The 14,185-nt window shown below is 41.2% G+C and overlaps 1 protein-coding gene across 4 annotated transcripts in view; it reads left to right on the forward strand.

Moving 5' to 3' along the window:
• LOC132113070 (protein numb homolog) overlaps window positions 1-11,902 on the forward strand; it is a 70,704-nt gene extending 58,802 nt beyond the window's left edge. For 2 of the 4 annotated variants that reach the window (XM_059520881.1, XM_059520882.1), the window contains 3 exons: window positions 5,781-5,924; window positions 7,386-7,532; window positions 10,526-11,902. In XM_059520881.1, the coding sequence (XP_059376864.1) occupies window positions 5,781-5,924; window positions 7,386-7,532; window positions 10,526-11,289 (1,055 nt within the window). In that variant the 3' untranslated portion in view covers window positions 11,290-11,902. The remainder of the gene's footprint in view (window positions 1-5,780; window positions 5,925-7,385; window positions 7,533-10,525) is intronic. The other 2 variants (XM_059520884.1, XM_059520885.1) reach the window with 1 other exon arrangement.
• The last annotated feature ends 2,283 nt before the right edge of the window (window positions 11,903-14,185 follow it).

The raw sequence follows: 14,185 nt of genomic DNA on the forward strand, positions 1-14,185 counted from the left end.
CACTGTGATATTAAAGGATAAAATCAACAGCTGATTTGTATACCAACATTTAAATTACACATAAAGGTAGTTTTTATAATAAATGTGACTCTGGACCACAAAGCCAGTCTTAAGACTCTGGGGTGTGTTTGTAGCAATAGCCAAAAATCAGAATCAGAATGAGCTTTATTGCCAGGTATGTTCACACATAAGAGGAATTTGTTTTCGTGACAGAAGCTCCGCAGTGCAACATAATGACAGTGACAGAACAAAAAACACAAAATGGAATAAAAAAAATGTAAAATACAAATGGGTAGGTAAGGAACGGAAATATACAAATTGACAATGTATGGCAGGTATATTAGAATGAGCATTATGTATGTACAGGTATATTATGTGCAAAAAAATTTAAGTGTACGCTAAGTATGGTGTTAGATAAATAATGTATGTATGTATAAATATAAAGTGTAGTGTGTTCCACAGTTTTTATCAGCTGTTCATAAGATGGATTGCCTGAGGGAAGAAACTATTCCTGTGTCTGGTCGTTCTGGTGCTCAGTGCTCTGTAGCGTCGACCAGATGGCAACAGTTCAAAGAGGGAGTGTGCTGGATGTGAGGGGTCCAGAGTGATTTTAACAGCCCTTTTGCTCACTCTGGATAAGTACAGTTCTTGAATAGATGGGAGAGTTGAACCGATGATTCGCTCAGCAGTCCGGACTACCCTCTGTAGTCTTCTGAGGTCAGATTTAGAAGCTGAGATGAACCAGACAGTTACTGAAGTGCAGAGGATGGATTCGATGATGGTGGAGTAGAACTGTTTCAGCAGCTCCTGTGGCAGGTTAAACTTCCTCAGCTGGCGAAGGAAGTACAACCTCTGCTGGGCCTTTTTCACAATGGAGTCAATGTGAATGTCCCACTTCAGGTCCTGAGAGATAGTGGTGCCCAAGAACCTGAATGACTCCACTGCAGTCACAGTGCTGTTCATGATGGTGAGTGGGGGGAGTGCAGGGGGGTTTCTCCTGAAGTCCGCGTTCATCTCCACTGTTTTGAATGTGTTAAGCTCCAGGTTGTTGAGAGTGCACCAGACAGCCAGCTCTTTAACCTCCTGTCTGTAAGCAGACTCGTCACCATCCTGAATGAGGCCGATGATTGTGGTGTCATCTGCAAACTTCAGGAGCTTGACAGAGGGGTCCTTAGATGTGCAATCATTAGTGTACAGGGAGAAGAGCAGTGGGGAGAGAACACAGCCCTGGGGAGCTCCGGTGCTGATTGTACGGGTGCTGGATGTGTATTTTCCCAGCCTCACTAGCTGCTGCCTGTCTGTCAGGAAGCTGTTGAGCCACTGACAGACGGAGGTGGGCACGGAGAGCTGAGTTAGTTTGGGCAGGAGGAGGTTTGGGATGATCGTGTTAAAGGCCGAGCTGAAGTCCACAAACAGGATCCTCACAAGTCCCCGGTCTGTCTAGGTGTTGCAGAACATAATGCAGTCCAATGTTTACTGCATCGTCCACAGACCTGTTTGCTCTGTAGGCAAACTGAAGAGGATCCAGCAAGGGTCCAGTGATGTCCTTCAGGTGGGCCAGCACCAGTTTTTCAAATGGATTTCAAATTCAGGATTTCAGACAGGCTGGTGTAACACAATCTTGGCCTGGTGCTTTTTTCCTTTTCTGCTTCCAGAAGACCTGGTGCACCGCATCCTCGCTGATCTTTATTGCAGGTGTGGGGGAGAGGGGGGATGCAGGAGGTGTGAATGGTGAGAGCACTTGATTGGAGAGGTGTTCAGGATGGGTTGCAGGAGCTGTTAATGGTGTGAATGGTTGTTTGGAGAGGTGTTCAGGATGTGTTGCAGGAGTTGTGAATGGTGAGAGCGGTTGATTGGAGAGGTGTACAGGATGGGTTGCAGGAGCTGTGAATGGTGTGAACGGTTGTTTGGAGAGGCATTCAGGGTTGGTTGCAGGAGTTGTGAATGGTGAGAGCGGTTGTTTGGAGAGGTGTACAGGATGGGTTGCAGGAGCTGTTAATGGTGTGAACGGTTGTTTGGAGAGGCATCCAGGGTTGGTTGCAGGAGTTGTGAATGGTGAGAGCGGTTGATTGGAGAGGTGTACAGGATGGGTTGCAGGAGCTGTGAATGGTGTGAACGGTTGTTTGGAGAGGCATCCAGGGTTGGTTGCAGGAGTTGTGAATGGTGAGAGCGGTTGATTGGAGATGTGTACAGGTTGGGTTGCAGGAGCTGTTAATGGTGTGAATGGTTGTTTGGAGAGGCATCCAGGGTTGGTTGCAGGAGTTGTGAATGGTGAGAGCGGTTTATTGGAGATGTGTACAGGATGGGTTGCAGGAGCTGTTAATGGTGTGAATGGTTGTTTGGAGAGGCATCCAGGGTTGGTTGCAGGAGTTGTGAATGGTGAGAGCGGTTGATTGGAGATGTGTACAGGTTGGGTTGCAGGAGCTGTTAATGGTGTGAATGGTTGTTTGGAGAGGCATTCAGGGTTGGTTGCAGGAGTTGTGAATGGTGAGAGCGGTTGATTGGAGATGTGTACAGGATGGGTTGCAGGAGCTGTTAATGGTGTGAATGGTTGTTTTGAGAGGCATCCAGGGTTGGTTGCAGGAGTTGTGAATGGTGAGAGCGGTTGATTGGATACGTGTACAGGATGGGTTGCAGGAGCTGTTAATGGTGTGAATGGTTGTTTGGAGAGGCATCCAGGGTTGGTTGCAAGAGTTGTGAATGGTGAGAGCGGTTGATTGGAGATGTGTACACGATGGGTTGCAGGAGCTGTGAATGGTGTGAACGGTTGTTTGGAGAAGCATTCAGGGTTGGTTGCAGGAGTTGTGAATGGTGAGAGCGGTTGATTGGAGATGTGTACAGTATGGGTTGCAGGAGCTGTTAATGGTGTGAATGGTTGTTTGGAGAGGCATCCAGGGTTGGTTGCAGGAGTTGTGAATGGTGAGAGCGGTTTATTGGAGATGTGTACAGGATGGGTTGCAGGAGCTGTTAATGGTGTGAATGGTTGTTTGGAGAGGCATCCAGGGTTGGTTGCAGGAGTTGTGAATGGTGAGAGCGGTTGATTGGAGATGTGTACAGGATGGGTTGCAGGAGCTGTTAATGGTGTGAATGGTTGTTTGGAGAGGCATCCAGGGTTGGTTGCAGGAGTTGTGAATGGTGAGAGCGGTTGATTGGAGATGTGTTCAGAGTGGGTTGCAGGAGTTGTGAATGGTGTGAATGGTTGTTTGGAGAGGTGTACAGGATGGGTTGCAGGAGCTGTTAATGGTGTGAACGGTTGTGTGGAGAGGTGATCAGGGCAGGTGATAGGTGTTCTTTCAAACCTGCAGTAAAACTCGTTCAGATCGTCTGCCAGTCGTTGATTCTCCACAGTGCTGGGGGGTGGTGTCTTGTAATTGGAGATTTTCTTTAGACCTTTCCACACTCATGCGGAGTCGTTCGAAGTAAACTGAGTCCTTCTTTTTCCAGAATAATTCCTCTTTGCCACTTTGATCTCTTTTTCCAGTGTGTATTTAGCCTGTTTATACAAGACATTATTCCCCTTCATGTAAGCATCTTCTTTGGCCTGACGGAGCTTTGCAGTGAACCACAGTTTGTCATTGTTGTAATTTAGTTGAGTCTTGGTAGGAATACACATATCCTCACAGAAACTGATATATGATGTTACGGTCTCTGTGAGTTCATCCAGATCGGTGGCAGCAGCTTCAAAAATACTCCAGTCAGTGAGGTCAAAACAAGATTGTAAATCCAGCTCTGCTTCATTAGTCCATCTTTTTACAGTCCTTAATACAGGTTTAGCTGATTTTAGTTTCTGCCTGTAGGTCGGTATAAGATGAACCAGAAGGTGATCAGAACGTCCCAAAGCTGCTCGTGGAACAGAGTGATATGCATCCTTTATTGTGGTGTAACAGTGATCCAATATATTACTGTCTCTGGTGGGACAGGTAACATGCTGTCTGTATTTTGGCAGTTCACGGGAGAGATTGGCTTTATTAAAGTCCCCAAGAATGATTAAAACAGAGTCTGGGTGTTGTTGTTCTGTCTCTGTGATCTGCTCAGCGAGTTTTTGTAAAGCCAGACTTACTTGCGCTTGCGGAGGAATGTAAACACTCACCAGAATGAACGAGTGAAACTCCCACAGCGAATAGAACGGCTTGCAGTTAATGAAGAGTGTTTCGAGATTTGAGCAGCACATCTTCTTTAACACAGTTACATCTGTACACCACCGTTCATTGATGTAAAAGCATGTCCCGCCGCCGTGCGATTTCCAAAACATCAGAATAGTCGAAAACCGGTGATATATCGGGGGATGTGTGTTGCCGAATGTTCAGCAATTCGTCCCTGGTGAAACTGATTGCAGGAATATAACTAAAGACAGGACAAACTAACAAAAAACACAAAAACAACTGCAAAGCACGTCACGGAGGCAGCCATCCTGTATCGGCGCCAACGATACACGATGGCTGTATATTATGCATTTGCTTAATAGAATAAGATTTTAATTAGTGCTAAACTGATATATGTATATGGCCAAATATAATGAATCAACCCATATTTGACCATTTTTTTTTGACGATCAGCCATACAAATACATTGTATGGATCAAAATGATCGATTTTTATTCAATTAATATTAAGTAAAGATCATGCTCCATGAAGATATTTAGTAAATTTCATACCGTAAATATATCAAAACTTGTTTTTGTACCCTTAGATTCCAGATTTTCAAATAGTTGTATCTCGGACTGTTACGACCACAGCCGTAACAACACAGCTCGTACAATAGGGAATTTAGTAACAAAATGATAGACATAACAATAGGAAAATTAAGGGGGGTAGGACACGACAATAAGGCACACAGAGCCGCTGCTGAACACCTCGCCCGCCGCACAGATCTGGCTGCTTGGACTTCTTATGCCAAACATACAGGATCCACAGGTGCCGGCAATCAGTCCCTAATAAAACAAAGACAGAACACACTCGCCCTCTAGAGGACAAACAGATCAAAACTTAAAACAACGAATCACAAATACATATGTAACACGGACAAATATTGTCCTCCTGACAAACCTTATTTAGGAAAGCTTATGTATTTAGCTTTCAGATGATGTATGATTCTCAATATAAAAAAAAAGGACACTTGGTCCATGGTCACAAATATTAAATCTTTAAAAGAGTACAGATTTCAATGACAGAATTGTGTGTCTACAATTCATTTTTTGAAATACAAACGTTGAAACGCTAGCTGTAGCAAAAACATTGTTTATGAGCTGTTTATTTGACATCTTTCAGCGGTTGAAACACTGATTAAGTGATTACATGAGACATGATACATTTCAGTAAGTTGTTCTGTTTATTTCAACACCTTCTGATGTTCATTCATGATTATTTCATGCTATAACTAGTAGTAAAGAGGAAGAGATTATCTTCCATTTGTACTGAGGTACTACAGCCATCTGTCATTCCTCATTGTTTGAGTTTCATAATAACTTTGACAGAATTTGAAAGTCGAGACTTCCTTTCAAAAGTAGTGAAGTAGTTAAGCGCTTATTGTGATCATTGGATGGTAAATGCCCTGCAAATGTTTGTGGAAATTTTGTTCATGCATCAACTAAAACAGCTCAGACTAAAAGATTGATTCTTGGTATGTAAGAGCCGATATCATCAGTTAATCAAAATATAATCAGCTCTACTATACTAGATGTCCTCCTCTCTTTCTCCTTCCCTATCTGTAGCTAAAACTCAAACAGTACTCTTCTGTCACCTTCAGTAGTGAATGTTGTGCTGTGTGTTTGTGGTTGTCAGTGCCAGAGGTGGAGGGTGAGGGCGACAGCATCAGCTCTCTGTGCACTCAGATCACATCCACCTTCAGTGGGGCTCCAGAGGACCCGTTCTCCTCCGCACCGATGCCCAAACCCACCTCCTCACCACAGTCACCCTCGGCTCCAGGTCAGCTACACCCTCACACTCTCCGTAGTTTACAAAGACCAGATCTGTGTGTTATGACTTGCACCACTAGCCATTTTTTACCTGTTAGCTGGTCAGTGTTTACCAGCATGCATCTGTATCAGAATGAATGTAAACATCCTTTTTTTTATTTATTTTTTTTTATCAGAACTTGATATATATTACCATTAATTTCAAAACTTTTGATGTTTTTGAAAGAAGGCTCACTTATGCTGACCGATTTTATTAGAAAAAACAGTAAAATATCACTGCAGTTTAAATGACTGTCTATTTGAATATATGTTCAAATGTCATCTATTCCTGTGATCAAAGCTGAGTTTTCAGCATCATTACTCCAGTCTTCAGTGTCACATGAATTTACTGCTCAAGAAATGTTTATTATTATTTTTATTATCACTGTTGAAAACCGTTGTGCTGCTTCATAATTTTGCGGAAAGCATGATATATATAAAGTACATAAACTCTTTGACAGCTAGCTAGTAAATTTGTCACCCATCTCCATTACTAATTCAAAGTTAATGTCGTATTTATTGATGACAGAAGAATTTTCCTCCTGCTGTCACCATACTATTAGCACAACTATAATCATGTGATTACAGACTAGTCATTACAGACTAGGGCTGCACGATGTGTCGTTTAAGCATCGATATCAAGATGTACGAATCCACGATAGTCACATCGCAGGATGTGCGATGTAGGCTGTCGTAGTTAATTCGTTATTCATTAACTGTACGTGCCAGCGGCTCCCTGGTCCTTGATGAATGTGATTCGCGGATTAATTATACGGTGTTTTTAAGTCTTGTCAGTTTAACAGGGCAGAGAGAAAGAGCGCGAGAGAGAGAGAGCGCGTGCGCGAGAGAGAGAGAGAGAGAGAGAGAGCGCGCGAGAGAGAAAGAGAGAGAGAGAGAGCGCGAGAGAGAGAGAGAGAGAGAGAGAGCGCGAGAGAGAGAGCGCGTGCGCGAGAGAGAGAGAGCGTGCGAGAGAGAGAGAGAGAGCAAGCGAGCGAGCGAGATAGAGAGAGAAAGAGCGAGCGAGCAAGCCCCGGCCGCACGCTCACAGTCTTCAAACAACACGAACGCTGTCTTGCTTTCTCTCCCTCGTGCATATTAATCAATTGACACGATGGTGTCAGTGTTTAAATCATTTAATCATGAGAATGTAAGTGTGCTCACCCCATTTTTGTTTGTAAGAAAAAAATATTTTAGATTTCATATCGCAATTTATATCGCAGAAAAATAAAATATCGCAATGTCATTTTTCCCAATATCGTGCAGCCCTATTACAGACCCAGAACCCTGATAAGCTGCAGAACTAATCGAATTGTGTTCGCAACCCCTAATCCATGAGTGTGTGTGTGTGTGTGTGTGCATTCCTATATGTTAGCACTCTGTCTGCTTGTGTCCCGCTCTGTCTCTAATCTTCACGTCCTGTCTGCTGCTGTAGTTAATGGTGCAGTTGCTGCCTTCCCGGCTCCTAGTGTCACTGTAACTGCTGCAGCTCACTCACCCGTGCTGCCGCCCCCGCTGCCTGTCCGAGAGACTAACCCCTGGGCCAAGACCCCAAACAAAGACCCAAACACAGCACACATAGGTAAGAGCTGGGCTTCCTGCCACAGGAAGTGCTGACCATGCAGAATAGTTGCTGAGAAACTCATTTTGGTTGTAATGTAAGGCCAGACCACTGTGAGCAGGTGTGGCATAAAACTGCTTTTCAGTGACTTTACAAGTGTAAGCATGCATCAGAATTGTTTTATTCTAGATGCTGACTGTAGTTCGCAACTAAACAGACAGTCATGGTCATAATCTATTTATGCTGTAGGGTCATTCCAGGTCAACTCCACCAGAGGTCCCTGGCTTTTTTCTGAAGAAAGAAAAACATGTATGGTGATGAAAGTCAAAGTATTAAATTAATTTATTCAACATACCTACATTTGGTTATTGACATTTGAAAATGGGTTATAAAAAACAAAAATTGGATGAATAGGAACGTATAAATAAGATTCAAAAGGAAAGATTATTTAGGATGAGAATCTAGAAAGATATTAAAATATCATGAATAACGCTTCGAGTTACAGGCATGTAAACTTTAGGAAAATAATATTTTTTGGCTCTCAGACAGGTATTTTCTTTGCAGTTGTGTTGATAGAAAATCACAAGACATTTCTAGTTCCATCATTATCTCTTTAGTTATTGGTCTTTTTTTATCAGCTGTATGCAATATGACCCACATTTGGTTTTTGAAAAATGCATTAAGATCTTCATATCTCTGGGAATTAATCATTGAGGGCCTTTAAAGGGAATATACTTAAAGGAAAGTTTATTAACAACCTAAAATGTTATATCTAAAAGGATGTTAAGATAGCATTCCTTCTTGAGTTACAGGCATGCAAAAAAAAAATGTACTGTCTAAAAACTTCACATTTTTTTAACTAGCAATGTTGGCATATAATGAAACAAGATTTCTAAAGACAACATATTTGACTAATAGACCTACCAATCTCTGTATAAAAATAACATGAAGCTGGCATGCTGCCATCTTTCTAAAGTCATTTTTAATTTGGCTCTGAATCTCAGGTGAAAACTGTCATTTTGACCCCCCTCTACAAAATAGCGGATTGATTAGTAAATATTTATCTGACATTTAATATTTTGGCTTTCATCACTATACATGTTTATCTTTGTACAGAAAAAATATTAACAAATTCAAAAAAATGGCAAGGGAAATTTAAAAAATTTGGTTGATTTGACATGGAATGACCCTACAGTATTTGTAAATGTATGATTTAGCAAAAATATATGGTTAAAAATGTTTCATCATTCACCATCCTGTTTGAATTATTGTATAAGAATCAAAGAATGTCTTGTAAGAAAGGACTAGGTATTAAGAATAGCTACATAAAGAGAGAGTTATATGTAGTGCAGTAAAGCGTGCAAGAGAACTCTACTTTTTCTGTGTGACATTTGGAGATGTGGACTAGCAAAGTAAAAAAAGACTTAACTTGAGTCTGTGAATTAGGTCTGTCTTTTGTCTTTTTTCCATTCTGTTTGTTTGTTCTTATGGTTTACTTCTCTAATTAAAGTGTTTAAGGGCTCATATTAGTATTAGTTTTTGCCGTTTTATCTAATCTGGTATACAAAAAAAGAAAAGGTATCAGAGCAACTCATGCTTCTGGAGGACTAACATTTTGCTCAGAGTTTAACTAAAATACAAATGTCTAGGTGTTAAAGGCTACAGTTTTAATTGTATGTTGTCAGACACCTCTGCATGCTTTCTAATTGCTCTTGCAGTATTTGATGTCAAACACAGATCGCTCTTTGCAGTACTGCTTCTTCAAGTCGAACACAACTAATGTCTTTGTCTGACACACTCATTTCAGATCTTTGAGCTGATGCTCTAAAAAGGAGTGTTTTACAGAATGTGCAGTGTTTGGGTCCTTTTTAGGATCAGGAAAACCCTGTGCTAGACCAAGGCTAGCCAACCCTGCTCCCGAATGGCTACATTCCTGCAGAATAAGTCCACTTCACAGGGTCCTAAAGGTTAAATATAATGCACCTCGGTTCCAAACCTGCTCCAGCCCACCTGATTGTTTTCAAGTTATCCTGAACACCTTGATTAACTGGTCCAGATGTGTTTGATGGAGTTAAACTCTCCAGGACAGTAGCCCTCCTGGTGTAGGGTTGGAGACCCTTGGGCTAGACCAAGGGGTTACAAATCCCTGGTCCTGGAGAACCACCAACACTGCACAATTTATTATGGCTTTCTTGTCCTGTACACCCATTTGAGGTCTTGAAATCTTTGCTAACGCTTTAATGAGTTGATTCGGGTGTGTTTGGGTAGGGGCACATCTAAAAAGTACTGTGGGTAATCGATGACTAGGATTGGGAACCATTGGGATATATGGAACTTGTTGACAAAATGCCACAAGTTCAAGTTCAGGCATTTAAAAATGCATAAGAATACGTTCTGTATGAACAAATGATGTATGAAATAACTTTTGGGGATAGCAAATTAGCTGTTGTTGCATTAAATAAGGTTCCATGGAGCTGAATCAATTTCAAAATTCAGAATCAGCTCTCAATTCCAAATGCCTCAGAACTGAAAGTTTGATTCCTAGTGACAGAGCCTCTTAACCAGGGGTGTCCAAACTCGGTCTAGGAGGGCCACTGTCCTGCAGAGTTTGGCTCCATCATGCCTCAACACACCTGCCTGGAAGTTTCTAGAATACCTTGTAAGAGCTTGAGGAGCTGATTCAGGTGTATTTGATTTAGGTTGGAGCTAAACTCTGCAAGACACTGGCCCTCTGAGACCCAGTTTGGACATCTCTGCTATAAACCAAGGGTCCTCAAATCTGGCCCCTTGAGATCCTGCAGAGTTTAGCTCTAACCCTATTCAAACACACCTGAACAAGCAAATCAAGGTCTTCAGGATTACTACAAAAATGCAGGTAGGTGTGTTTAATCCAGGTTGGAGCTAAGCTCTGCAGGAAGGTAGATCTCGAGGTCTAGAGTAGAGGATCCCTGCTCTAAACTGTTTACCAGAATAAATGGGATGCTTACCAAAACTCTTCTTCTTGTGTCCTGTAGGGAGCGAGTGGCCAAATCCTAAACCCGCAGCAGGAGCCCTACCCCCCATCAACGCAAATCTTTCTACACCTGCCTCCTCTCACAAACGTACGCCATCGGAAGCTGACCGCTGGCTGGAGGAGGTGACCAAGTCTGTGCGAGCCCACCAACCCACCGCCGTCACGAGAACCAACACACCTCCCGCTCAGCACCCCTTCCCTGCCGCTATGGCACCTGGTCCATCTGCACCCTTCATGCCAGACATTCCTCCGTCTGCGGCCCCTAATGTACCCCCACGCCAGCCGGCTTTCCACGCTCAGGCACCGGCATCCTTCCCAGTGTCCAATGGGATCCCGTTTGTGCAACCAACATTTCCGGTGGTTGGCATTACACCTTCACAGATGGTGGCTAATGTGTTCGGTTCTGCCACGCAGACTCAGCCCACCCCGGTACCTGTTCAGATGCCCCAGGCACAGCTACAGTCATCACCTTTCTCCACACCACCAACAGGCCAGTTTGACACCCAGGCTGTGTGCAGCCCCTTCGGCAAACCTCTCATACCTCCGGTGACAAACGCCACACCGAAAGTCAATGCCACATTTAATGGGGCTAACAGCTGGGCGGCAGTTTCGTCACCTGGGCAGTCTGTGGCAGTGCAGCAACAGACCGATGCCTTCGAGGCACAGTGGGCCGCACTGGAGAGCCGCTCACAACAACGCACCGCTCCTTCACCCACAAACCCCTTCTCCACTGAGCTCCACAAGACGTTTGAGATCCAACTCTAAGGACACACAGTGCACACAAAGCGATGCTGAAGGACAATGCATGGGACATTCATGGAGAGATGACTATATAGGGAACGACCCCGCAAACCACTTCAGCTTCATATCTCCGTCTTTTGATTTCTTTGTCTGTTCGTACATGTCTGGTTTTTGCTTGTGACATGAACAAATGGAGACAAGGGGGTTAATGAAGGTGACCCCCAGAAACGAAGCGAGTACAACTTCTGGCATTTATGGTGCATTTATGTCCAAGATGAAATACAGTGACAAGATGATAGTAACCGAAATCTTTAGATGCTCTAACGTTGTCCCCCGTATTGTTTAGTATTCACTCTACCCCGACTAACTCATCTCAAAGTGCCCCCTAGCAGGCTGGATGACTGCTCCCTACCTGAGGGACGAGGCACTTCTCAGACTTTCCGGGTTCACGAGGTTCTTGTAGGACTTCGCAATCAGAAGAGGAAGACGCGAGAGTATGCCAAAATCTTTATTTTTATGTATTAAGTATATTTTAAATAGCTTTGAAATTTAACTGAAGAGCTGTAAATAATCGTTCCAAAAGTGAAAGCTTATTTTGTGTGCATACAGGAACAGAGCATATATATATATACATATATATGCATGAGTGTGTTTGTATATATATATTTATTTATATATATATATATATATATATATATATATATATATATATATATATATATATATATATATATATACACACACACACACACAGTACTGTGCAAAAGCCTTAAAACCATTTTTGTTGGTGAAAATACTAGTGTTCTAAGTCAGTTATTTCTATATTTTGCTGTAGTGTGTCAGTAGTAAATATCAGTTTACATTTCCAAACATTATTTTTGCAGACAGACTGATGATGATCAGATCAGATCTCTGTGTAGAGCACTGGCTGCTGTCAGACTCCTTGTGCAAACAAAAATCTCACTGGATTATTACAATTAATGGCAAAAAATAATGTTCGGATATGCAAACTACTATCTACAGCAAAAGATAGAAATAACTGACTTATTGTGTGTGTGTGTGTGTGTGTGTGTGTGTGTGTGTGTGTGTGTGTATATATATATATATGTATATATATAATATGCATGAAGGGACCGTTTTCATTTCTCGTCTCTATTCAGTTTTAGTCTTCTGGCCTCCATGCATAGTTTGGATGTTCATCTTTTGTAAATAGATAATCCATATGGACCCATACTGGGTTCGAGGATCTTTAAATCACACGTCTAAGACAATGCTATCTTTCATGTTGTCATTTTAACCTTTTTTTTTTTTTTTTTTTACTATAGTATGAGTACTTTGATTTCTATTGCCTACATATTATCATTTAATATTTTTTGAGCACATTTTTTTATGAGTTTTAGCACTATTGACTGTCACCTCTCAAGCCACTTTTATTTAATTTTGATAAGAAGATGCTCATTTTAGCACAAGCACTGTACTAATCGATCATTTGACCACTTATTGATGTGACATCGGTCTTTGGCATCAGATGTTCACGGTCTCCAGCTCTACAATGATTGCAGTTAACTTTTCCCCCTGCTTTTCATGCATTCCCATCAACCCTTTGTTTTATCAGATGATTGGTCCTGTTTTTAGGTTTTGATTCCATTTCAGACAAGTTTTGCATTGTATTATTCCAGTTCTTTACCGAATAATTAATCTAAAAGATTGAATAAAATGGTGGTGGTAGAGGAAAGCGGATCTGTGTGCTCATGATTTTCTGTGTATTCTTGTATCTGATGTCTGTGATTGTTTTGCATCTTGAGGATTCTTATTAAACCTCATCATAAGATGTTTGGCTCGTGAACAGCAAGCTCTTGCGTGCTCCAGGATCTCACCGTGAGCTCAAAGGAAGCAAAAGAGATGCTGCAGCCTTCTGAAACTATCCACAGGTGTCACAGTTGAACATCACCTTAAGAAATGTTCGATTTATTAATTATTATATTGAATAATTTAAGGTATTTCACTTGCACAGGAACGCAGCATCGTTTGGGACAGGGACTGTTACAGTATCAATATACCTGCATATGAAATGGGTAAAGGGAGGGACTTAATGAATGAATTATATGTAATTGGTCAGATATGATTAGTTGGAATAATAATGATTCTGTTTTCTGTTGTTTATTTTCAGTTTTATGACTATTAAATTATTTCCAGTGTCATTATTCAGGTGTGAATTATTGTTGAGCACTGCTGAAGCAGACCAGCCTGTGTGGCACCTGCTACTTTAATCAGCTTTATTAAAAATAATAATAATCTTTTTAAAGAGGTTGCTGGTCCAAAAATCTAGTTTCAAAGCAGGTGGTATTCCTTGACATCAGGGTTATTATCGTTAACTAAAAATAAATAAACTCAGTAATTGAAATCATTTCAATATTAACATATAAAATGTGTATTTTTTGTTTTTCATTGTTTTTCACGTTTTTTTAAGTTTATAGTTTCTTTATTTTAATTTTTTTTTTACTTGAGGTAACTAAAAAAATAAACATCAGTAATAACTATTTATGCATATTTTAAAAACAGAAATTAATAGAAATAAAATAAAAAATTATAAAATCAAATTATCAAAAACTATGACAGTATATCAGTGATACTAAAATTTCAGTAGGTTTTAAATTCGGCTTCACTGATGATTTGTGTTTCTGGAGAACATCTGTGACCCTGCAGCACAAAACCAGTCTTAAGTGTCTGGGGTATATTTGTAGACAACAATACATTGCATGAGTCAAAATTATAGATTTTTCTTTATGCCAAAAATCATTAGGATATTAAGTAAAGATCATGTTCAATGAAAATAGTTTGTAAATTACCTACCATACATGTATAAAAACTTAATTTATGCATTGCTAATGACTTCATTTGGACAACTTTAAAGGAAATT

Source organism: Carassius carassius, chromosome 32, assembly GCF_963082965.1.
Source record: "Carassius carassius chromosome 32, fCarCar2.1, whole genome shotgun sequence".
In the NCBI taxonomy this organism is placed as follows: domain Eukaryota; kingdom Metazoa; phylum Chordata; class Actinopteri; order Cypriniformes; family Cyprinidae; genus Carassius; species Carassius carassius.